This window comes from Mustela nigripes, chromosome 1, assembly GCF_022355385.1.
Source record: "Mustela nigripes isolate SB6536 chromosome 1, MUSNIG.SB6536, whole genome shotgun sequence".
Taxonomy (NCBI): Eukaryota; Metazoa; Chordata; class Mammalia; order Carnivora; family Mustelidae; genus Mustela; species Mustela nigripes.
In genome coordinates this window covers 237,027,280-237,051,277 of record NC_081557.1, presented here as the reverse complement: position 1 = coordinate 237,051,277, position 23,998 = coordinate 237,027,280, and the positions used below count along the sequence as shown (strand labels likewise).

The window sequence follows — 23,998 nt, the reverse complement described above, 5'->3', positions numbered from 1 at the left end:
ACCCAGGTAGCCCCAACTCTAGGCAGTTTTTTTTCAAGTAAGAGATCTATAAAGGAAGAGGCTCCCAGGCTTTTCCAAGAGTTTGGACCTACATCTTGAGTCTGTCCAGGATCAGGCTGTTTCAGGGGAAGAAAATCCACTGGGCCACCTTTTGTTTGGGGCTTTTCTTGTTATACTGTATACATTACTGAAGTAAGATGATTTCTTTCAAACTATCTAATTTTGCTTCTCTTCAAACAAGACACTTTTGGGGATATACAATCAATGTGAAATGTTTCAATCCATCTTCTCTTGGCCTTTAGGGAGGTTAACTACTATTAAAGTGGAAAATACCTGTCATTAAACAGAAAACGGGCTATTTTTTAATTTGCTAACTGTAAAAATAAGAATATGACTCATTATCAAGAATGAGTATATTTTTAAAGGGAGGCTATACTGCTCTAAAAACAAATCAACCCCCTTTTCTTCGGAGTCTTCTGCTTAATGCCACCAGTAAAGCTTTTTTTTTCCCCAAAGGGTTAAAAACTTAGAACAAGAGAAATTAAATAGTTGGTTTAGGAGGTTTAGGCATTATACCATCTAGTCTCGTCATTTATTCCTTTAACTTCAATCAGGAATAAAATCCATTCATTGAAGGGCAGGGTTTCCCCCAAACTCAAACAACAAAATGGCCAGAGGGCAGAACTGGTAAGAGATAAAATGTAGGCGTGTGCCTGACTGTACACCCCTCAGGGTTTGTTCTTATAATTTATCTGCTGGGCCTAAGTAAGCCCTGTGTACCTCTATTATGTGGCAAGTGTCATGGACCAAGCATGACACTGACACTGTTGCTTTTGCAAAGTATAATGAGAAAGAGCTGAGCTTCACAGTACATGCAAAGGGCCTGTGACCCTAGTAGTCAAACTGAGTCATGGAATGGTACTGATCAGGGAACTTCAGAAATGCTTAACACTAAGTCTGGCAAAAGACAAATAAGAACAGAATTACTAATTGTCCCAGAAAAGCAATTCTACCACTATAATATCTAATTAATTACAGAAACTTCTAATTTAAAATTAAGAGCATATATGGACTCTACCAGTAAAGTTCCCATGCTAGTCGCAAAACTCAATATTTCATCTTATGATAATTAGTAAAAATTCTTCAGAGATGATAACATTTATGCAAATGAAAAGTGAAATTAAATCCCATGTTGAGAGACTCAGCATTTGCCTGGATCACAAAACTTTGCTCCTGGAGACCAGTAAATGTGTTACCATGTGAGGAAATTGTTTTGGTTTATTCCCCTTTGCAACTCCATAGGACTTGAGCACCGTGGGGAAGAATTACATCCTCTTAGCTCCTCTGAGAAAACACATTTCATTCTTCCTCAAAAGAAAAATCTCAGAATGAAACTGGACCATTATCTTACACCACATATAAAAATTAATTCAAAATAGATTAGGGGCTTAAACGTCATACCAAAAACCATAAAATATTTAGAAGAAATTATAGGCAGTAAGTTCCTTGACATTTGTTTTAGCAGTATTTGTTTGGACAAGTCTCCTCAGGGTAACAAAAGCTACAATTGAAAAAAAACAGAACAAAACCAGGATTACATCAAACTGAAAAGCTTTTGTGCAACAAAGGAAACCATCAGCAAATGAAAAGGCAACCTACTGAGTGGGAGAAGATACTTGTAAGTCATACATCTGATATGGAGTTAATATCTGAAATATACAAATAATTTATACAACAATATAAAAAAAACTAATTTAAAAATGGTGAGAGGACTTGAATAGATACTTTCCCCAAGAAGACATACATATGGCCAACAGGCACATGAAAAGATGTTCAACATCAGTCATCATCAGGGAAATGCAAATCAAAATCACAACGAGCTATCAGTTCACTCCTGTCAGATTGGCTACTATCGAAAAGACAGAACATAAGAATTGGCAAGGATGTAGAGAAAAGGGAATCTTTGTGCAGAGTTGATGAAAATGCAAATGGTGCAGCCACTGTGGAAAACAGGATAAAGGGCCCTCAAAAAATTAAAAATAGAACTACCTTATGATCAAACAATTCCACTTCTGGATATTTATCCAAAGTAAATGAGACACCAATTCAAAGAGATATATGCACCCCTATGCTTATTGCAGTATTATTTATAAAAGCCAAGATACGAGACAATGGATAGCTAAGTGTCCATTGATAGACGAATGGAAAAATAAGATGTGGTATATAGGTAAAATAGAATATTACTTAGCTTTGAAAAAGGAGATCTTGCCATTTGAGACAACATAGATGGACGTAGAGGGTGTAATGCTAAGTGAAATAGGTCAGGCAGAGAGAGAGAAATACTGTATGCGGATTCCAAAAAACAAAACAAGTGAAAAACAAAACAGACTCCTAGATAATGGAAGCAAACTGTCTGAAACCAGAGTGGGGTGGGGCTTGGGGGGCAGAAAAAATAATTTCAGGGGATAAAGAGAGACAAGCTCCCAGGAATAAAATAAGTAAGTCATGGGGATATAATGTTCAGATAGGAAATACAGTCAAGGATATTGTAAAAACTTTGGATGGGGGTGGATGGTAACCGGGCTTATTGTGGGCATCGATCGTAATGTGTAAAGATCTTGAATCACTATGATGTACACCTGAAATTAAAAGGATAGGATATGTCAAGTGTGCTACAATTAGAAAAAAAGATAAGAGACAAGAAGGTGTCTCCAGGGATAAGCAAAATGAGACCCAGTCCACTGGTGAGTTTAGCTAGTTGGGTCTTCTAACTCAGCCTTGGAAACAGAAGACAAGTTCCCTTGGGGGTCAAACCTTCCTAGGCTCTGGGGGTAAAATCATGACAGTGTCCCCCATCCTTTGTAATTCCAACCCAAACGCTATCAATGAAAACTGCAGAAATCAGCGTCTGGTGAGGACGAACAAGGTTGTGCGGAATCCAGTGTGCACCCTAAAAGCTGGGCTGTGTCTGTGGCCGTGAAAGTTTGGGTCTGAGCCGCCATACCAGCGTGAGCCCTTCGGGGGAGAGACCTAAGAAAGGGTCATCTTTCCGACTCTGTTTTACATACCAAACCAGCAAACAGAATAGAAAATTGAGTTTTCTCTCCTGTAATTGTTGAATCGCCTGACATTTTGCAGCTTGGCTATTCAATAGTTGCTTCCAATTGTTCTGAATTTAAGGGGCTAAGCTAAGCACACCTTTTATCGCTGTTAGTGTTTGGGGGGCTTTTTGTTTGTTTTTAAGCTAATAAGACAGATATCCTTTTATACATACTGTCAAGGATGGAAAGCCAGGTTCTTAGGGCACCAGTCATTCTCATAGTGCATAAATAGGTTCTGATGGGGAACAAATAATGGGTGGAGAAAAGTATTTTAGAGATTTATTTATTTTTCTATAACACTAGATACCAAGAATGTGAAGACAAAAAGAAGTTTCTCTTATTCATAAGTGATAATATAACTTCTATTATACCCCACCAACTGGGGTTGAATTGCGTCTCCTACAGCCCCCCAAATTCATATGCTGAAGTCCTAACTCCTAGTACCTCAGAGTGGGACCTTCCTTGGTATAGTATCATTGCAGGTATAATGGGTTAGGGTTAGCTGCGGCCACAGTGGAGTGGACTGGGCCCAGGATGTCTGGTGTCCTTATAAAAAGGGGAGACTTGGACACAGACAAGTACGCAGATGGAATGCCACGTGAAGAAGAAGGCACAGATCAGGGGAAGCCTTCTACAAGCCAAGGAATACCAGAAAGTGCTAGCAAACCACCAAAAAGTAGCAGAGAGACGTGGAACAGAGTCTTCCTCACAGCCAACAGAAGGAACCAACCCTGCCAATACCTTGAATTTGGACATCTGGCCAGCACGACTATGAAACGATTAATTTCTGGCGTTTAAGCTACTCCGTTAGCTTTGTTAGGCAGCCTTAACAAAATATTATACCCACAGAGAGAGCAATGGTGGTTATCAAGACCTACTTATTTTTAAAAATAGATTCTTTTGCAGTGGGATTAGCCCCAAAAGGAAAAGAAAAGTGTGTTCTTACTCTTAGTTCTTGGGCAACAGAATTTGGCTTCTTTATGCTGATCTCAATGCTACTGTTGCCTTGTTTGAGCTCCACTAGGGACCCATGCACTCTGGCCACACCTTCAAACATCTGGGATTTGGTTAACGAGGGGGCAGGGGCCACCGCAGGACCTTCTTTCTCCTTCTCCATCTTGTCACCATGAACTGTTTCTCCATTCACGCTGACTTTCCCATCTACCTATAGGAAACACAAGGAACAAAAACAGATGCTATTTCCCAGTGGAAGACTATAACAATGAAAGAACACATTTAGAGTCACAGTAAAACATTACCGTTTATTAATCATAGTCCAGCACAAAATAAGGTCTCTCGTATGCTTCCATCGGTTCTAGAAATGAAGGCTCTATGGGCCTCTTTAAAAGGTCATCTGTCTTCTCAGGCCCCTTCATTTTGGATTAAATTTCGTGACTGCCTTACTCGGGGTGTGCTCTTACTTTAGAGTATACCCTCAGACACTCATAATGCACTCTATGTTAATTAATTGATTTTAAATAAAATTTTAAAAAATAAAGTGTAGGAAACCAAGGAGTCTTAAGCATAAATACACACCACAAACCTGGATTGTAGCACTTCATTTAAATTCTGAATGCTATGCCAGAGTTTTGAGGCTTTTTTTTTTTTTTTTTCCTGGTTAGCCTACAAATTAGGTAGAACCCACCTAGGTCAGGAATCTTCTACAGCTTATCCTGTGGTAAGGGGGCAATGGGTACATTTTTGCAAGCTAACATGAGGGCCCCTGGCCGGATGCTATGCTAAATCACAGTAAATCCCTATCTGCAGTTCATTTTCCAATCCCAATTTTCTCAAGAACAAAAGGCCATACACATTAAAATATTTTTGCTTTGTTCCCACGTCTAGGGAAGGTGGTAAAGGCAAGAAAGGAGGAGCCGAGGGGGTGGTTAATTAGTCTGGCTTATTGAACGGCATCTAGAACTTTCTGTCTTTAAGCCTGAGGTAATGGATAGAGAGGTTAGGGGAGGAAGCTCTGCCCTCTGACAGCCTCAGGTTCAATCCTGGCTCTACCATTTCAAAACCACATAATATTGAACAAGTGTCTTCTCCTCTGTGTTCAGGGTCCCCGTCTACCAAGTTTATAATAACTGCATTTCCCTGCTAGTGCCACTGAGGGGATTTTTATGGGTTAACATATGTGCAGAGTTTGGAAGAATATCTGGCACGTTTTATGTATATAAATATTAGCTATTATTTTTACGAGACTTTCTAAAATCCTTCAAAAGGAATCATGGAAGGCCAGATATTAGTTACAGCTTATTTACCTTAAGCCAGTGGCTTGCGTAATTTATTGTCTGTGAGCCATAAGAAGAAACTTAAACCACAACTAAGCACACCCAAGTAAATACAGCTGAATAGGAGTTTTTGTAAAACAGTATTTATTTTTATTATGTGTGATGTACCAGACTTTTTTTTAACCCCTCGTATTTTACTTTATTTTAAAAATTACTGATACCAAGCCACTAAACCGATTTCATAACCCAGCAATAGGTAGCAAATCTCACTTTGAAAAACATGGACTTAGGGGCACCTGGGTGGCTCAGCTGGTTAAGTATCTACCTTCAGCTCAGGTCACCATCCCAGGGTCCTAGGATCGAGCCCCACATTAGGCTCCTTGCTCAGCGAGGAGCCTGCTTCTCCCTCTCCCCACTGCTCGTGCTCTCTCACTCTCTCTCTAATAAATAAATAAAATCTTTTTTTAAAAAAGAGGGAGAAAAACACTACCCTATACTATTTCATTTTATTTTTCTTTACTCTTAATTCTGTCCTGGGAAACGAAGTCTGTATTCTATGTCTCCCTCACCCCACTGTCCTACTCACAAGAAAACACACACACACACACACACCCCTCTTAGCTTCTGTCCTGGCATTATCTAGTAACAACTTTCCACATACTACCTTTGACCATAACGGGGTTCACCCGCTCAGTCGCAGGGCTGTGATTAGGGCTGATAAGCCAAGCCTGTAATGACTCAAGGGCTCATTAGTGGTCAAGAGTGAACCCCAGCTCTAAGATCTCTACTCGGTTCTTCTCCATGAATACTCTTGCGGGGGACTTAAACATTATTTTTGCCACAATGGTGAGAGACAGGGTTTCCTCAGGACCAAAATCTTGCCATCAAGTCATCTGTCATAACTCTTCTGTTTAAATGATCACCTCGCACTATTTATATAAAGGAGGGGAAGTGGACATCTGGATTATCTGATCAGAGGCCTCAGATACCAAGTTAAATAAATGTATTTCTTACCCCCCATTGTGGGCCACCTCAACATCAAACCTTCCTTCATGAAATATCACAGAAGGTTCTGGAAAGGTCATGGGCCCTGGGTGAAGGAGAGGTGGTGCCGTACTAGGCAGCATACTGAGCATGTCTGGGGACATGCTTATCTGTGTGTGAGCCTTCACGATGAGTAGCTCATTTCCTCAGGAAAACACATGTATATATTCAATAAGAGCTATGCCCCGGGCACCAAGGCCAGGCTCCCAGGACAAAGCTGTGGACAACAAAGACACAGACCCAGTCCTTCGAGGGACACAAATCTCAACTCAACACAGATGAGACATCCAGGATTCCCTTCTTTTGTTCTATTGAAGCCCAAGGCACAGACTTTCAAGATCCATTCTGAGTTACTTAATCAGAAAGTGTATATACAGTTTGGTTCCCTCTGAAATTCAATAGGAAGATACATGACATCACATTGCTCAACTAGTTTAGCCAAGTAATCTTTCTTTATAGTCATGTGCCCCTGTCTCCTGCTGATGAATTCCACCTCTGTCTTCTATTAAGAACCCATGCGGTGTGCAGAGACAATGAGAACTGATTTTTCTTTGTAGTCAGAAGAGCTTAAGTCAAAGAACGAGTGTTTCCTTGGGATATGAGGGAAAACACCAGAAATCGAGGCAGTGGAAAGACATTTGGTGGTCATAGGTTCTTTGGTTCTGGAACATTACATAGTCATTGGTAGAAAACAACCTAGTTTCTTTCCCCTTTAAAAATATTCGTAAAATCCTGTCTCATCTGAGAATCAAATACATCCCACGCTCCTATGTATTCCTTGTATTGTCTCTTTCCTTTTGCAATTGTAGCATCTTTCTGGATATGATGTCAAATTCTTTAAAAAGAAGAGGTAGCTGCATATACTTCTACTTAAACCAAAGGCAATGACAATTTGGTTTGGAGGAATTCACTCTACCTCCACAGGGCTGGAGATCCCCAAGGTTTTACTGAATTTAGTGTTGGGGACCACTACTCTAGAGAGACACGCCATTATATCGAACTGGGAAACACACCTCGCTCCTTTAACTATTTGCAAAGCAAATCTCCTGAGACATAAACTTCACAGTCATCAACGGTAATACATATCATTTCTGTTTGATCAACAGAATTGCATCTTCTTGGGGACAAGATGCTTCTTTCCGTTAATTACCCAGAGTTCACTTTTGGTTCTCCTCTTAAGGAATGCATCCTACCTTAAAGGTCTTCAGAACCTCTTGCGAGTTTTTGGGCTGGGAATAAGGCTTGGGTGTCAGCATAGGCACAGCTTTGGGGGTGACAGTTTTGCTTGGAGACCCGCTGCCTGCTGGCGTGCTGGTGTCCAGAACGCTGGTCCGAGTGATGGTGGTCTCCACAGTGGCAGTGAACTTGGGTGGGGGCAGTGACTGTCGCCGCAGGTACTTCATGGGGCTAGGGTCATTCAGGAAGGGGGTTAAATTTGGCTCTGTGGAATGGCTTCTTTCCAGAATTTTTGGCATCTCCAAGCGTTCGAGAACAGCCTCGCTGATGGTGAACCGCTCGATGTATTGTTGAAGGATCCCCTCTGCCTCTTCCTGGGACCGTGCGTTCTTATAGGCTTCATGCAACTCCCTCTCTCGCCGCTCTCTAAAGGATGGGTGAGGGAGGGGAAGCAAGCACAGAGTCAACCGTCACAAAAATTGCAAAGACAACCTTGGCAGCAGCCAAGGCTGAGCCGAAGGGGGAGCCCAGGGAGTCTGTGATGCTGGCATCAGAGCCTTTGTGATAACCAACGATTTTTAGAAAAAGCACATCTAGATACCATTGCACATGGACAACAATGATGACGACAGAAAGGACTCACTTTTCTTGAACAATTTCTCTGTAGGTTTTGATGCTTTTCCTTCGTTCACTTGTTCCGTCCTCTCCAGCCAGTAACTTCTCCATTTTCTTTCTTTCTTCCTCTTTCTTGATTAAGTCCTGAGAAGCACTTCTTCTACGGCTCTTCCAGCGAGCCAGGTCCTAGGGGGTAGGGGGCAAAGGGTCAACAGAACGTACTTCCACAGGCCTGCACACAACTCCATTTCTACTCTGCAGAGTGGAGTGGGCACTGACTATGGGCCCACCACGATGTGAGGCCAGGCCTACTCAATCCAGGGTAAGTTTGGTGGGAACAGGGATGCCCCAGAGGCAGGAAGCATTCCCATAGAACCACAGTATCCAGAGCGGGCCAGCACCCTCATTTACACATGATAATGGGAACTACGCCATCACATCTCATATCAGCTGCTAAATTTTAAAGTATTGCTTCACAGGGCACCGTAAGAAGCTTCGTTTCCTCCAGTGTATGACCTGCACATTGTGAATGGACTTGCTGACAAGAGAATGGGAGGAATCAATCACAGACCGACACAATTCGCTCAGGGAAGGAACAAAAGGCAGAAATAATGATTTCTGGGACGCTGGAGTCAGATGGGTGGGATCAAAGCTGTGGGAGAGGGTCTCGGTGCCACCTGTTCCCATGCTTTGGGATCTCAGCATGTTTGTCAGCCTCTCTACACCTCAGTTTCCTGATCCCTAAAATGAGGATGACAATGACAGGTCCTCTTCCCAGCCTATGGCGAGGGTTAAATGACAAGTGCCTACAAGGTGCCAGCTCGATAAACGGTAGACCCGATTCTTACTACATTTCATGGACTTGAACTTTTCTGACTGAGGGTGCCCTCAAACCTGCAAGGGCAACCTCAGAGAGCTCTGGGAGGACCACAGGGAAGAATCCAGGCTCCCTCCCGTTATCCCCGTCTCCCAGCTCTTCTCCGCGCTGGCTCTTCCCTGGTTCTCATCCTGGCTCCCTCCCTCACTAGCTGTGAGACTTTGGACAAGTTACTCAGCTGTTCTGGGACTCCTCTGTGGAACTGAGGACGGTACTAGATGCTAGCTGACTGAGTCATTAAGGAAACGGAAGAAAGCCTACACACAGGCAGTTAGAACAGTGTCTGTGACTGGTACGCTTTTGACGTTGGCGCCTACCGTTGCCATCAGCAGCAGACACATTATCCATTTCAATATAGCATCTCGAAAGACAGTGCATCTTCAATTCTAGGTCCCATGCCAGGCGCCTCCCACCTGCACCCCACCCCCTCTCTTTGCGGCCAACCTTCTAGCAGGGGGGACTTGTGCAGTACCTGTCTGTGTCCTTCACTCTTCACCTCCATGTTGTCATTTACCTTTCTTGAATTCCCACACCTCCTGTTTGAAATCCCCCAGGGGCTCCCTCCCCCTGCCTGGCTTTCAAGTCCAAGTCTACCCGCCCCACCTCTCTTCCTGCTGTTGTGGGGTAGGGGGGGGCTCTAGCCCACGGTGCTGGGCAGCCTCCCCGCGGCACATAACCTTGGCCTGCACTCACATCTTGCCATTTGTCGTCCTCTTCCCGCAGCTGGTTATTTATCAGCTGGAGCTGCTCCTGGCGGGCCCTGCTGTGCGGCTGCACCGTGGCCTCCTCCTCACACCGCATGTCAAACATACTCGTGCTCCTGAGTGTGGAGAGAAAAGAGACAAAAATGGACCGGTGCCCGGGGTGTGCTCTGCGCGTTATGCCGCGCGGGGGCGCTACCGCGCTGACCAAACGGCCCCTTTCCCTCCGCAGCTCAAGGCAGCAGCGCGATGCGGCGTGTTGCGAAGCCCCAGGCGGCAGCCGGCATGCTGGCACCCCCGCCTCTTCTTTTGCTCCCAAAGCCAAAAGGGAACCATCTTTGCCTTCAGGGGTGGCTGCAGCAAGTCAATGAAAAAAAAATTTTTTTTAAGATTTTATTTATTTATTTGACGAGAGAGCGAGAGACACAAGCAGGCAGAGCAGCAGAGGCAGAGGGAGAAGCAGGCTCCCCACTGAGCAGGGAGCTCGATGCGATGCTGAGCTTGATCCCAGCACTCTGGGACTATGACCTGAGCCAAAGGCAGTCGCTTAACCACCTGAGCCACCCAGGCGCCCCAAGTCAATGTAATTTTATACCTAGGTGCCAAAACGTGTTTACATATGAGCTAGAAAAAGGTATTTGGGCTCTTCTCGTTTGGAAATGAGCTCTGGGCTCTTCTCGTTTGGAAATGTATTAGGAAACAAAATGCAGAGAAATTAAAATGTATAACGTGGAGAGAATTTATGGGCAAGGAGGGTGGCATTCCGTGAAGCAAAACTTCATTACAGTAAATGCTTGTGCAACGAGCTGTCCTACGTGCTTTCTCATGAAGGCAGTTTCTCCACTTAAAAAAAAAAAAAATCATCCAGCCTCAAGTCTAAGACACCCAACTTCTCATACTGAAGTTTCTGAATTGTGGATGCATCCAAGAACTATGCATTGGCGATTCATATGTTTGCTGTGGTTATTTCTATTTCCTGTAAAAATGCCCATAAATTGGAAGTGCAGTTGATAGCATCTCAGAATCAAGAAAAAAAGATATTTTATCGCAAGATTAAGGAATAAAATATATAAATCATTCTATACTTTGCATCTTAATTTTCTCACAAGCATTTTACCTCTTTTTTGTCAGGATACTTCTGAGTTTACTCTTTTACAAGAAAAACCTTAGGGAAAGCAATTTTTTTAAAGCCCTTAAGCTGTACATATTACTGATATGTTCTATAGGATCTTAGTAAATGTTGGGTGAGACCATAGGGCCTCTTCTGTGGTGCTTACACAGACCTTTGTTACAGCAAAAGCTGAAGCAGCAAGATGAAGACAGAAATAAAAACCAAAGCAAAATCCTCAAAAAAATGAGCTCTGGGACCAAGGGGTTACACAGTCCAAAAGCAAGAAACGGAGGTTCACTATTAAACTCTAAGAACAGAAGACTGGGACAGTCCATTTTTAAGGCCAGCTTAACACAAAGAAAAAGAAAAGCCATGCACTTAGACACCACTTAATTCTAGACATCATCGATGATGTCCCAAATAGTTCTCCCCGTGGGGAGACAATGGACAGCAGCAGTGTTCCTGGACGCCAGTGGGTCCTGAGCAGACAGCCTCTCTGGAAGGGGAAGACAGATCCCCAGTGCAATGGCTGCCCGCCTTCATTCCGATGCATTCAAAATGAACTGCATGGCTCTGTTGGGTGCCTCTTCCTTCTCTCTAGGGCTTGGACTATTTAAGTCTGACCTAAGAGAGCTAAAACTGAAGACTGTACTTGCAATCTGTCTTACCCAAGAGTATTCGAATACTCTGACTGCATAGAAAGACCTTTCCCTGAGGCCTGTTTGGCACAAATATGACAGGCCACCATGGGGAACTGCCCCTACGTACCCAGTGGATAGTGTTGGCTATGGCAGCTACGTCTTCTAGAAAGATAAACTGCGGTCCTCCAAAGGGGAGGGGGGCTGTGATTTTTCGTTTTTTTAGATATTTATTAAGGTGGTTTAAGAAAGATTTGGAAATTTGCAGCCGTACACATAACCACTAACCTCACAGTTTTTTGTTTTGTTTTGTTTGTTTTTAAAACATCATGGGTGAAAATTCGCTTAAGGAGGCTTTCCAGAAAGAGACCGAAATTCATTCCATTCCTGGAGCCAGGTCTTCTCCTGGAACCCCGGGAAAAAATGGCGGCCTTCTCCAAGATTTGCGATCTGGTTATGTCACTCGGAAAAGAACGGGAGCAAGGCCTTGAGAACTGCCGCCTTCTGTCCTGGGGTCCTATCTCTGTTGCCACCATGAAGTTCTCATGACCCCAGCCCAAAGGTGGCCAAAAGCTGGTTAGTGAAATAAAAAAAGAAACTCGGGTTTGCCCTCTCATATACCAGGAAGTACTATTTTTCCCCAGAGTGGTTTTGTTTTGTTTTAAAGAAATTCCAGCCACCTGACCAAAAAAAGAACTAACCGAACTATGAGTTATGTCTTTACGCCATTTCAAAAAAAGGAACTAAGCAAGTTGAAAATTGATAATACGAGACAGAAAATGGGCTGAGTCACCATTCAGAAAATGTCTCTTGCTTCAGAGGTTGGACTCAGCCTCCAAAATGAAGAAGTGTGTGTTGGGGGGGGGGGGAAGCAGGGTGGGGGATCCTGGAGGAGCCCAAACTCCAGATTATTAATGTGGGTTCCTCTCAGCATTTGCTCTCAGCCCATGCCTTGTGCTGTTGGGATGAGGGTCCCGGCTGCCACCTCCAGAGTCTTCCATGAAGGTGAGGTGGCATTTTTGAGGGCCAGGATGAAATCACCTCCAGGGAAGCCTGGAAACTGTTTTGGGGCCAGGTCAGAGGTGAGGGAATTAGGAATAAAACAGCCTCCAGCTCTCACGGTGCACAGGCTCCGTTGGTGGGCAGAGCCTTGGGACAGGAGGAACGTGCACGTGAAGAAAAGGGCCAGAAGGTGAAACTGTATCTATGGAAACATTTTTGGCTTGCTGGGAGGCGGAAATCTCTGTTTGCCTGTGTGGTAGGTCTGCCCCCGACCTGCATTTTCCTGAAAGGGCACATCTTTTTTTGATTGGACTATATTTTAAGGACGTGCCAGTTCTGAATAAACAGAGCCTGTGCCAATAATTGCCCTTAAAGATTTTGGAAAAGGGAGAGAGTGGGGGGAGGGGTACACTAAACATATAATGAATATCTATTTGAAAACTAAAGTCCCAGTATAAGCTTTGCATTTTGCACCCCACACGGCTTCACGTAGGTTGCGTCTACTCCCAAGAAGGAAATTTGGCACTTTGGATACTCCCAGGTCAGACCTCTGGAAAAGAAGTTCCTTTTACTCTTCTTAGTCCATGAGGTCATGTTTTGTAAATTTGGGGCAGCAAAGGGAGTCCCCACCTCCACTGCCCTGAAAAAAAATCATTCACTTTTCCCGTGGGTGAGGTTTCATATTCAAGGTACGGGCAAGATTCAAACTCTCCTTCCCGTGGCTTCCTTTCTTCCACTTTTTGGGATTTCCCAGAGATCCACCCTAGGCCAACTGCTCAGGGGCCTTGTACTGATGAAGAATAAATCCATCCCATCAAAATGTTTTTGCGAACCAAATCAAAGTAGCGTTTTGCCTATCATCTTAGATAATCTTCCTTTCAGTGCATGTGAAATATCACCAGTGCAGATTTTCAATGTCATAACCGGGGCTGAATTTTACAGACTACTTAACTCCGTGTAGTCGGCCAAGCTCAGCGGGAATTTGGTTTTGAGATATGGCTGTGCTGCACGTCAGGACACAAAGCCATCAGAGATGGCACACTGGAAACCTATCCTGACACCCGAGGCAGCCCGCTTGGTGCTAAGACAAACCAAGCTGACATCTTGAACACAGACGTGGAAAAGGTACTGGAAACTGGGGTTACTGGGGAAACTGAGAAATCTGGGGGCCCAGTCTCCTTGTCGTTGGTGGCAATGATTTTTGTGTTTTGCACCCTTCTTTAAAGACTCCTCACTTGGTGAATGAAATGTCTTAGGCCACTGTGTGGCTCTTCTGATGGCCCCGTACTCCCACCAGCACATGGACTGGTCCTCCCAGAGACACCAGGCTCGGCAGGGCCACTGACAATGGAATTAGGTATTAATTAGGTTTCTCAAAATACAGATTTATTCAACTCTGAGAAAGCTAGTATTGTGCCAAGAAAACGTTTGCCTTGGAATATCTGCTTCTGAATGCTCCGCAGATGGGAAATCCATTTCTGAAACAGTTCATGTGGTCACAAATGGGAGAGTGTTGGCCCCTCCTCAAATTTGGACGTGGGGTGGAAGTAGGGAATGAATCTCTGAGAGAAGTGGAAATGAAGGAGCCGAGAGAGGAAGGCCAAGTCACGTTTGACATCCTGACTCCTTGCTATGCCGCAGAACTGGAGCACAACCCCAATGTTCTGGTCTTGAGCATCCCACAGTTATATTATTCCAACCTGGGAGGAACTTGGGCTCCTGATTCTATAATTAGTGGTTCAGGATTTGTTTTCTCAGCTCAAAACAAAACAAAACAAAAAAACCAGGGCCATGAGAATGACTTGCCTCATTGTTAACTCCAAGCCCTAACGTATCAAGAATTAAATGCAAAAACGCAGAATAATTCTGTGGTTCGGAAGGGGTACCAACATCCAGACCGTAAGACCAGCCTCCCCATGCCATGTCTATGAAAAGCAAATGTTAAGTTTAAGCAGCAGCTGTGTATTAGAATCATGCTTGAGTTCCTCTTTCATTCATCTCTCCTGCACAGAACATATGTTCTACATTCCAACTTCAAGTGCTTTCCCGAAGCTGCGTGAGTCGGTTAGCTGCTCAGTTCACTGTCGCATTAATTGCATTTCAATTAGTGGTAAGTATGGGAAACATGCAGTTTAAGCTAGTCATTAATGGATTCCTACAAACACAAGACAACTTACTCTGCGTCATCAGACACAGGAGTTCTCGGACCGTATCTACAAGACCAAATACAAAATTAGAGGATGGAAAGACAGAAGGTTATCTCTGTAACCAAGCTGGCAATAAACATTACCGGCGACATCTTTGCATGCCAAACCTTTTTTGCCGATCGCGCTGCAAGAGAAGTGTCATGACACAATTAGCAGCATTTATTAACTTTTGGGAATGAAAGAACAGTCTTGACATTGCCAAAGAATGCAAAATGTGTATTAAAACACAGAGGAGAGAGGAAAATAATCCCCACGCTACCCACAAAAAAAGAGTCTGTTCAAAATAAACATAAGAAGGCTTAGGTGCAACCCACCAGGTTTAGAGAAGGTAGTTTAAGGTGGAGTGGGGGGAGCCAAACTTGTAAATCGTTCACAAACAGTTAAACCGCTCAGGCCTTTGTGTTCGCCAGTAATGGGCTGTAATGGACACCCAACATAGAAGCACACGCTTACTGACCCTTTCCCTGATGTGTTAATACATTTGCACAAATGACATCAAAGAGCGTTTCTGCAGTTTTCTGAAAGCAAACCAGAGCTCCAACCAGAACCCCAATCAGTGTCTTCCGCATGCGTTTGACAAAAACCACAATTCCTAGAAAACTGGCAGCCTTAATCAAAGCCAGACTTGGATAATATTCCATAACTTGAAAAACCAAAGTTTTCCTTTTTACAGTCTTTTATATTCTTCTGATTGTTTAGATCTACAAAGTTGTACCTTCTGCAGGACAGACACTTTAAGTTTTCATGCATTTGATAAAGCGAAGAAAAAGGTTAAATTAGAAAAAAGAAATTAGGACGCTGAAAGGGCATATTTTAAAGCACATTTTAAAAAGCAGCTTCCACAAATGATTATCTCTTCAGCAAAGGGAAATATTAAGAGAAGGTTCTTACCTATGCCCTCAAACGCAGTTCATTTCTGCACTCCAATGGTGGACAAAGAATTATTTGAGCAAAGAAAAAAGGTCCTGCTTTCGGTTTCCAGCAAATTAAATTTTGTGGTTTTCAGCAAAAATTACCTAGTCTCGTGTTCAGTTTCTTAATAGTTCATGGGGAAAAGAGTCATTTCTAGAGATGTCTTCCTCTAATCTTGGGGAAAACACCCTGGAATAAATGGGTGCGTGCACCCCCCCCCACCACCACACACACCCTTTTCTCTTACCTGCTCTTATCATTCTAGAACAGTTTGCATTCATGCATTCATTAATAATTGTTTTCAGCAAAGACAACAAAGACAACCACACCAGTGCAAGACCCAAAGTCTCTGTTGAAATGGCCCAAAGGTTTGTGAATATTTCTTTTCTGGCAGTTAAGACTCATTTTCTGTTTTTCCAGGGGATAGTTTCCAAAGGGGCTAAAGTTTAACCCAATACACTCAATTTTCTAGAAACACTCCTACATTTGGAACCAATGACCAATAGATTTCTCCACAGTCATGGGAGAGTGCATGAGAAGTTAGTTCTGGAGACAGGATCAACATCTGCCAGTTCATAGGCCTACTGGAGTAAGCTTACTCAAATCCAGTGTTTTCTAAATTATCTATGGAGGCAGCAGAGAAGTTCTGCCTAGTTAACTGAGAAATAATGAACTGATAGGATGTGTTTTGTGTCTTGATCTGAATATTTTTGTTCATGTGTTATTGAAGGAGACTATACACACAGAAGGGCACCGGCCACACACATACCCCTCGGTGAGTCTGCGTAACCCAGACACATCCAGAGGTCAGTGTCGAGTGTTCTGTACTATGTAAATAGTATGTATACCTTTGAGTCTGGCTCCTTAAGCCCATTTTGTTGATGAGATTCAGCTATATCTTGTTGCAGCAAGGGAGAGGCTGTATCTGAATTTACACTGCTTCTATGCAAGATACTTAACAGCCTTTCACTGACATCTCTACCAACAAATGTAGATTCATGCTAAAGTGTAAGCGCCATGAGGGCAAGGAGCTCTTTTCTGGCTTCCCTGAACAGTGACCAGATGAGGTCCTCCATTAAGTATTTATTGAGCACTTACTGGATGTTCTGGAAATTGAAGAGAAAAGAACAGCTCAGTCTCTGAAGATAATGCTCATTTACCCTTTTACTATACACTCACAGATTTCAGGAATCACCTCCTAATTCATTAGATTTAAGAGGGCATCCATTTAAGCAGAACTGTCTTTGCAGTTAAGGAGAAGATAATTAGAGCTTGGGCTTCTAGTGGCTTTCTCCTCTGTTCTATGGGAAACTGAAAAGTAAAGGTAAATTTAAAAAAAAAATCACTAATAAAGAGATTTTAAAAAATAATACAGAGTAGGTAAGTCAATAGGTATAAAATTGGCCAGACAAATCACAGTTGGTATAAGCATCCTACCAGAAGGCGGGGGTGGTGGTGGTGGTGGTGGTGGTGGGGTAATGAAAAGGCAATGAATAAAGTTCAGTTCTGAGGGTAAGGATATTTAGAAAGATAAAGAGAATATTCTGTGCATCCATTTCATGTATGTAACTTTTGGCACTAATCAAGCATTTTGGGATCAGTAATTAGCTGGTTTTATACCTCCATATTGTGAACTGGCACTGCTTCATTTGAAGTGAGAGGGGAAAAAATGGGTCTCTTGCTCATTTAAAATTATCTGCTAGCACAGAGCCCTGTTTTACACAGAGCAGTTACTCAATAGATAGTTGTGGAAAAGAAACATGAATTCCCAAGGCGTATGCTCCCTCAGTCATGCACCTGGGACACGTAGCACGTGGGACCACATCTCCTGCTCACACTAGCCATTCATTCCCACTTGGATCTAAAAAGGACTTTCTCCAAATCACAGAGGGACAGTTACAAGTGACAAGGAATTCATCAGACTGCCACCGTTTCCTCTAGTAACCAGTGCAGGCCACGTGCTGGAGGGGGACCGTGGCCTTCTGCTCAGGTAGGGCTGGGTCTGAATATTGGATCTGTAATAACCAGCTGTGTGGACGTGGGCCTCTGTTCCCTAATTGCAAAATGCAGATGAAAATTCTTCCTCTCAAAGGTCATGCGAGGAATAAGTCCATGGGAAAACACCCGGAAAGGGTAGGCAGCCGCGAGCCTCCACTTCCTTCTTCCCTTTCATGCTCACTTGCTTTACAGCAGCCCAAGACGCCGGGGCCACGCTCTGTCAGGGCATCTGGAAAGTGAGTGAGGGTGATGGACAAGGCCCATCAGTCAGTCCCTCTCTCTCGAACCAGCCCTGACAGGCCCTGACCAGCCGGGACCCATGCGGGATCCGCTCACCCATTTCTCTGTCCATGGCCTTACCTGTGAATTTCCAGAAGGTGAGCTAGAGGGAGCAGCCACCCTTTGAAAGGGCTACCGAGCACTCTGGACTAGAAGACAACAAAAACACAGCTCGAAGAGTACCCCCGCCTCCTGAAACCAACGTTACAACAAGGTTTTGCGACAGCGCTAGGAGAATTCGGAGGCTTACACGGCACAGATTAAATCCGGGTCATAAAGATAGACGGGATCTTCATTTTAAAATTTGGGTGTCACTTAAGGTTTTCCCTGCTTCCCATCCTAGCCTCTGACTCACTACTTTTAGGGTCCTTCATGAACCGGAACCCCGCTGCTTCCTGTTTTCTAGTGGATCCTGTTGTTGTGCCCAACACCTCTCACTTTTATTCCACTTAGATCTGGCAGACCCTACTTTTAACAAAATGTATCACTCTCATTAAATAGCAACAGAGGCTTCAACATTTAGGACTTTTAACTACAAACTTCGGATTATTTCCTTACTTGTTCTTTTTTCTTTTTCAAGATTTTTTTTTTTTTTTTTTAATTTGAGAGAGAGAGAGAGAGATGGTGGGAGAGAACACATGAGTGGGGAGGAAAGGGAGAAGCAGGCTCCTCAGTGAGCCGGGAGCCTAACCTACGGCTCCGTTCCAGGCCCCTAGGCTCATGACTTGAGCCCAAGGCAGACGCTTAACCGACTGAGCCACCCAGATGCCCCTCCTTATTTGTTCTTTTAAATCAAGTCATAGCATGGAATAGAAATCTTACCTCTAGAAAGCCCTGAGTGTTTGCTAATGTTGGAATGAAATGGAATTACAAATTGGTAAGTGGTATACGTCTTCTTTGGACCTGAAGACGTTCCTGGAATCAAAGTGAAATCAAGTAGCTCAGAAAGAAGTTCAATTCCTTTACCTGAGGGCTCCTATACGAGCTAGGAGGAAATAAGAGTTACCCATTTAGGGGGCCCACAAGATGAGTCCGAAAAAAAAATTTGCTGAACCAGAAAATTCACAAATGCATCTTCTTTCCATACCTGCTTATAGGCAAAAAAGGAAAAAAAATTCTTGGCCAATTTTTATCATTCCATTTCCACAAGCAATCCCAGGTAAGTGGCGCTGAGGTATCATAACGCGTTAATAACATACTCAAAGCATCTATGAAGGCTCAGACCAGAAAAACAACACCACAAAAGCTCAGGAAAATCTTCTGACCTCGTATCCTTCAACGGCGGACCCCTGGCAGATTCCTCCACATCCTGCCGCTTTGCAAACGGAACTGGAAGGAACTGGTTTACGTTGGCTCCCACGCGTCTAAGACACATCCCGGTTCTTCTGACCATCATGTCATCTTTTTGTGACTCATACAACTTTCCTGGGCCTTTCGGTCTGCCGCTGCTCCAGGCAGGAGCTGTCATCCTCTCTGAGCTCTCTTCTGTCCCCGAAGTCTTGCTTTCGGAGGCCAGGGGACACACACTAGGGCAATATTCAGTCCAGCCGGTCAAAGGCCACTTATTGCTAAAGATGTTTTCAGTAGCATCCCCCAATGGCATCAACCCAAGACAGAGGAAGCCAACGTCCATGGAGGCAGCAGCACACAGAGCAACCGAGTACTAACACTGTGGGCCTCGGTCATGCAATGGGTATTTACACCAGAACGGGTTTCCCTTTCCGGTTTTTCAGGATTCCCGAGAATGAAATCTGGCCAGCACCCAACCACATGCAAAGGCTCCCATCTCTACCCAGGGAGGGCACTGAGAGCAGGACTCTGACCCTGGGCTGGGTGCATTCTTCTAAGTGACTGAACTCCACACCACGTCAGTCATCAAGGGCATACTGTGGCTCGAAGCTGTTTTCTGGGGACACAACAGCCACACACAGCAGAGGCAGCACACCCTGGAAGGCAGGCAAGCGCTCACAGTGGCCGGCCGCTCTCCTCTGATGGCTCAGCCTTTGGCGGCATCTCAGAATCTCTTTGAGCAACTCCTTCCTTCTCTTCCTTGCCATCCTGTGGCAGCTGTTTGCACGTCGCTGAAGCCAGAGAGGACAGCTTTACTGCTAGGGAAGAATTCACACCCGAGGCCTTGACCCCACCTGTCATCCTGCACCTCCCGGGAAGGGAAGGAACGTCGCTCCTCACCTTCCTCCGCTCCTGGGTGCTCGCTCAAACCGCAGACGTGCTCCTCCTGGGTCTCCAGTACGGGACCCAGCTGCGACACCCTTTTGCAACAGTCCCCTACGCCAGAATTCACTATTCTGTTGACAACCAAGCAGCATTGGTAGCAAGAGAGAAGAGGAAAGAGAATTATGAAAGGACACAACAAACGTTGTTGAGAATGAGAGATTAAGAAGAGTTCGGCTGCTGTCATTCCGGAAGCTGGTTAGTAAGATGACATACTCAGATGGAGAAAATGGAAGGGGAGTGCCAGCGAGCGCCTGCGGAAAGTCAAAGTAGGGCTGGCAAGAGCCTGTCCCCATGGAACTGAGTGACGGCCCCCTCAGTAGTCAAGCACTCAACGATGCATTTCTTACTACCTCCTGACCCCCACCCCAGGTCCCCATCAGCCTCTGAAACACCAACTGTATATCTGGTGTGTGCAGACTATTTCTATCTACAGTCTGCTATCCTCCATGCTGTCGGCCATAAGTACTGGATGAAAGACACCCATCTCTGCATCATGGACCATTCACTGTTGCCTTTGGATTTCAAGGACAGAGCACAGAGGAGGACATCTTGAGCATTTCCCCTGGCCATGGAGAGCGTTACTTTGCTCTCAACACACAGGTGCAATGGAGGTTCCCAGGACAGTCCAGTGGCTTATAAACCTCCCATACCTGCTTCCTGGAGGAGAGACCAGCCCACAGAACTGAACCTCCAGGAGAGGACCTGGGAACTCAAAGCTGGAAGGCTTCCAGTGAGGAGGAGAACTGCTGACAGGCCCGCAAGGGCTTCTCCTAGGTGATCCCTCACACATTCGTTGGGCGAATCAGCCAAGGAAACTCTTGACTCACAGGAACCCCAAGAAAGGAGTCTTTTTCCATTCACAATTCATCATACCTTTTTTTTTTTTTTTTTTCTAAGTAGGGGAGGGAAGAGGCCTTTACTTTTTTTCACTTCAATGTCTAAATTTGAACGAATGATATGAGTCACTATTTTTTCCTCCCTCCACGGATAGGAAAAGAGGGAGGTTGTAGATAAACCTGAATTCTACCAACAGATCTCTAGAAGAAACGCTGGGGTATCATTAAAACATTCTGTCGAGTTCATTTCAGCATTTCCAACTAATAAAACAGTGCTGAATGCAGCCGAGGGAAAAGGGGTCCTTGGCCAAGATTACTGGCATTCCCCGGCGGTGATTCTGGGGACAATGGAATCAAAATGGACGCCTGCCATTAACTGTCACACGCGTGCTCCTCCCCAGGGCGACCCGTGGACGCTGCTCCTCTGCCAACCAGCCAAAGAGCCTGTTCCCACTATGGGACCGCCTGGGGTTTCCGAGAGGTGCTTCGACAGACCCTTGCAAAGCAGCAGCGGCTCCCATGCGGGGCTTGGACCCGGATGGAGGAAAATACCTGGGATCGTTCTGTGCAGGAAGCGTTTGGTCTTTTCCTAAACTGGACGTGGCCGCGGAGGAAGGGGAGACAGAGTTAGTTTCGGTCTTGCTGCCACGACTGAGGACTCCTTCCACGTCCTCCCTAGGCCCGGCCCGGCCAATGCTGAGCCGCTTCCATTTCTGCTGATCTATCTCTGTCACGGGTCCAAAGTGCACAAACTTTTGCCGAGGGCTGGAAGGTTTCTTATAGGCCCTCGCTTTGCGGCTGGCAAAATCATCACGAATGGCAGTTTCTGCTTTAATTTCTGGTGAAGGCTCAGGGGCACAGATGGGCTCAATATCTCCATCCCTAGTCAGAACCAGAAATGAGTTCCAAAGATTTCTTAGGCAAGTGCAAATTACTAAGAGCTCCCCCCACCTCTGCTTTGGAATACTAGATTTATGAAAAATACTAATATGGTTAGAGCAGAATTGCTTTCCCATTCATCAAAGGAAGGAATGGTCATAGTCTTGCCTCGTAAACAAGGCTTTAAGCTTCTATGGTGCTCAAAATATCACTCCCAACATCATCAATGATGGCATAAGAAAATCTTATGTATGGTGAAATAACAAAAATGGGTTAAGAACCACGTAAACAAGCCTATCGAAATTACCTTTCCCAGTAGTTGGTTCAATTAAAGAGAATATTTTCCATTCAGTGACTCCTAACTTTCAGTATTAATAATTTTCAACGCATACCGAATACACTATGTTTTAGGAGGTATTTTTTTCTCCAGCCATGAGAGTAAAAAAAATGATAGAAGGATAAGCATTTGATTCCTTCAAAGTTTAACGAAACCGCTTGCAGGGGAAAATTCAGGAAAAGCATGACACACCTCGTCTTTCCTGACACTTTCAGCCTCTCCCACGTCTCCAAGTCCGCTTCGGTGATATTGGAGACTGTGACAAATCTTGGAGCCTCTCGCTGAGGGCCAGGGAGGCCCTGAATTCTCCGCTGAGCCAGGTCATCTCTGTAAAGATCTGGCACCTTCCTCACTCCCTCTTCTGCCGGTTTGCTCTCCTGAGTCCGAGTAATACAGGCCACCACTGACTTCACCTCTTGGCCCTGGTTCCTGTCAGTTTTATCCAGGCCCCCACATCATTGGAAAAATCAGGTTCAAGGCAGGGGAGCAGACAAACAGAAGGAATTTCAGAGGCTAAGGACAGAAGGAAATGATGAAGGCACCTTTCCCTTTCTCGAAAAATTCAGAATCACTGGGAACCTTGATTCTTTGCACCTATGCTACCCTTTTGACACTATAATAAGATGGAGCTTTTTCGACCAGATGACAATCTCTAGTTTGGTTTAGGAAGAGAAGCCAGGGCTCGCTGAAAGACTGCTAAGAATGGTAATGAGATTTCGGTTTGACAGTAATGATGCCCAATTCCCACACTATTCAAGTTACTATAATGAATTCAAGTTCTCTGATTGAATCCCTGAGCCCTCTTGGAATGTCTTTTACCGCACCAGTAAAATGTTAGTAACGAGCTCGGCATGATCCAAATTCTAGGATTAGTTGAGAGACAGCTGGAACGTTGTTCACATATTAAATATCTCAACCATAAACTCACAAGTGCCAGGAAGTACCTCTAAGTCAATTCCAAAAAGAAAGTTTCGACCTTCAAAATCAGTCTCTGCTTCTGGACAGCACTGGTTAGGTCTGACTAATGTAAACTTGAAGATTACACAGAGTGTATCCTCTTCACCTGGACCGAGAGAGTCAATACTCATTTGTTCCTTACGTTAAAAACTAGTCACCTTCGCTGATGTTAAAACTGGTATTTTCACCTGTTCTCCCAAGAAGTGGAAGTTAGGTGGCTTAATGCTGACAATGCAGTCATTTAAATCAGGGCATAAACATTCAATGGCATTAAAAAGTCAATTTCTAACTAAATGTGCTTCCCAAGATAGAAAATCTCAAACATCCACATCTCTAGGGCTATTTGTTTTTTAAAAAAGATATCATCCAAGCTAGAAAACCAAGAGGTATTCTTCCATTACCTAGATGATGTGGTGTCTTCGCAGACCCTCTACAAGTTAGGAGGGCTACAGAATTTTCTGTTTACTTTCAGTTTGGGAAAGGGGATAAAGGAAGGGCAGAGGCAGGAGCCACTAGGGGCCTTCTCTTCTTTCAGCTGTTCTTTGATGCTCCCTAGAGAGGTCACGGGCCATCTGAGACTCAGAACCATGTCCCCAAACACAGAGTCAGGTGACAACAGACAAACGAGGCTGGAAATACTGGGAATTAAAATTGCATGCAGCATGGGGCGCCTGGGTGGCTCAGTGGGTTAAAGCCTCTGCCTTCAGCTCAGGTCATGATCCCAGGGTCCTGGGATCGAGCTCCACATTGGGCTCTCTGCTTGGCGGGGAGCCTGCTTTCCTTCCTCTCCCTCTGCCTGCCTCTCTGCCTACTTGTGATCTCTGTCAAATAAATAAATAAAATCTTAAAAAAAAATTGC

At 44.5% G+C, this 23,998-nt stretch overlaps 1 protein-coding gene across 20 annotated transcripts in view; it reads right to left on the bottom strand.

Annotated features, from left to right (window-relative positions):
• The window catches only part of LIMCH1 (LIM and calponin homology domains 1), a 327,804-nt gene that overhangs the window by 46,310 nt on the left and 257,496 nt on the right, over window positions 1-23,998 (bottom strand). For 14 of the 20 annotated variants that reach the window (XM_059383076.1, XM_059383068.1, XM_059383114.1 and 11 more), the window contains 5 exons: window positions 14,677-14,712; window positions 9,741-9,867; window positions 8,199-8,356; window positions 7,573-7,981; window positions 4,048-4,266 (listed from right to left, as the gene is read on the bottom strand). In XM_059383076.1, coding sequence (XP_059239059.1) covers window positions 4,048-4,266; window positions 7,573-7,981; window positions 8,199-8,356; window positions 9,741-9,867; window positions 14,677-14,712 — 949 coding nt within the window. Of the gene's footprint in view, window positions 1-4,047; window positions 4,267-7,572; window positions 7,982-8,198; window positions 8,357-9,740; window positions 9,868-14,676; window positions 14,713-19,160; window positions 19,422-19,864; window positions 19,977-20,085; window positions 20,202-21,518; window positions 21,849-22,374; window positions 22,612-23,998 lie in introns of all 20 variants that reach the window. The other 6 variants (XM_059383130.1, XM_059383124.1, XM_059383156.1 and 3 more) reach the window with 2 other exon arrangements.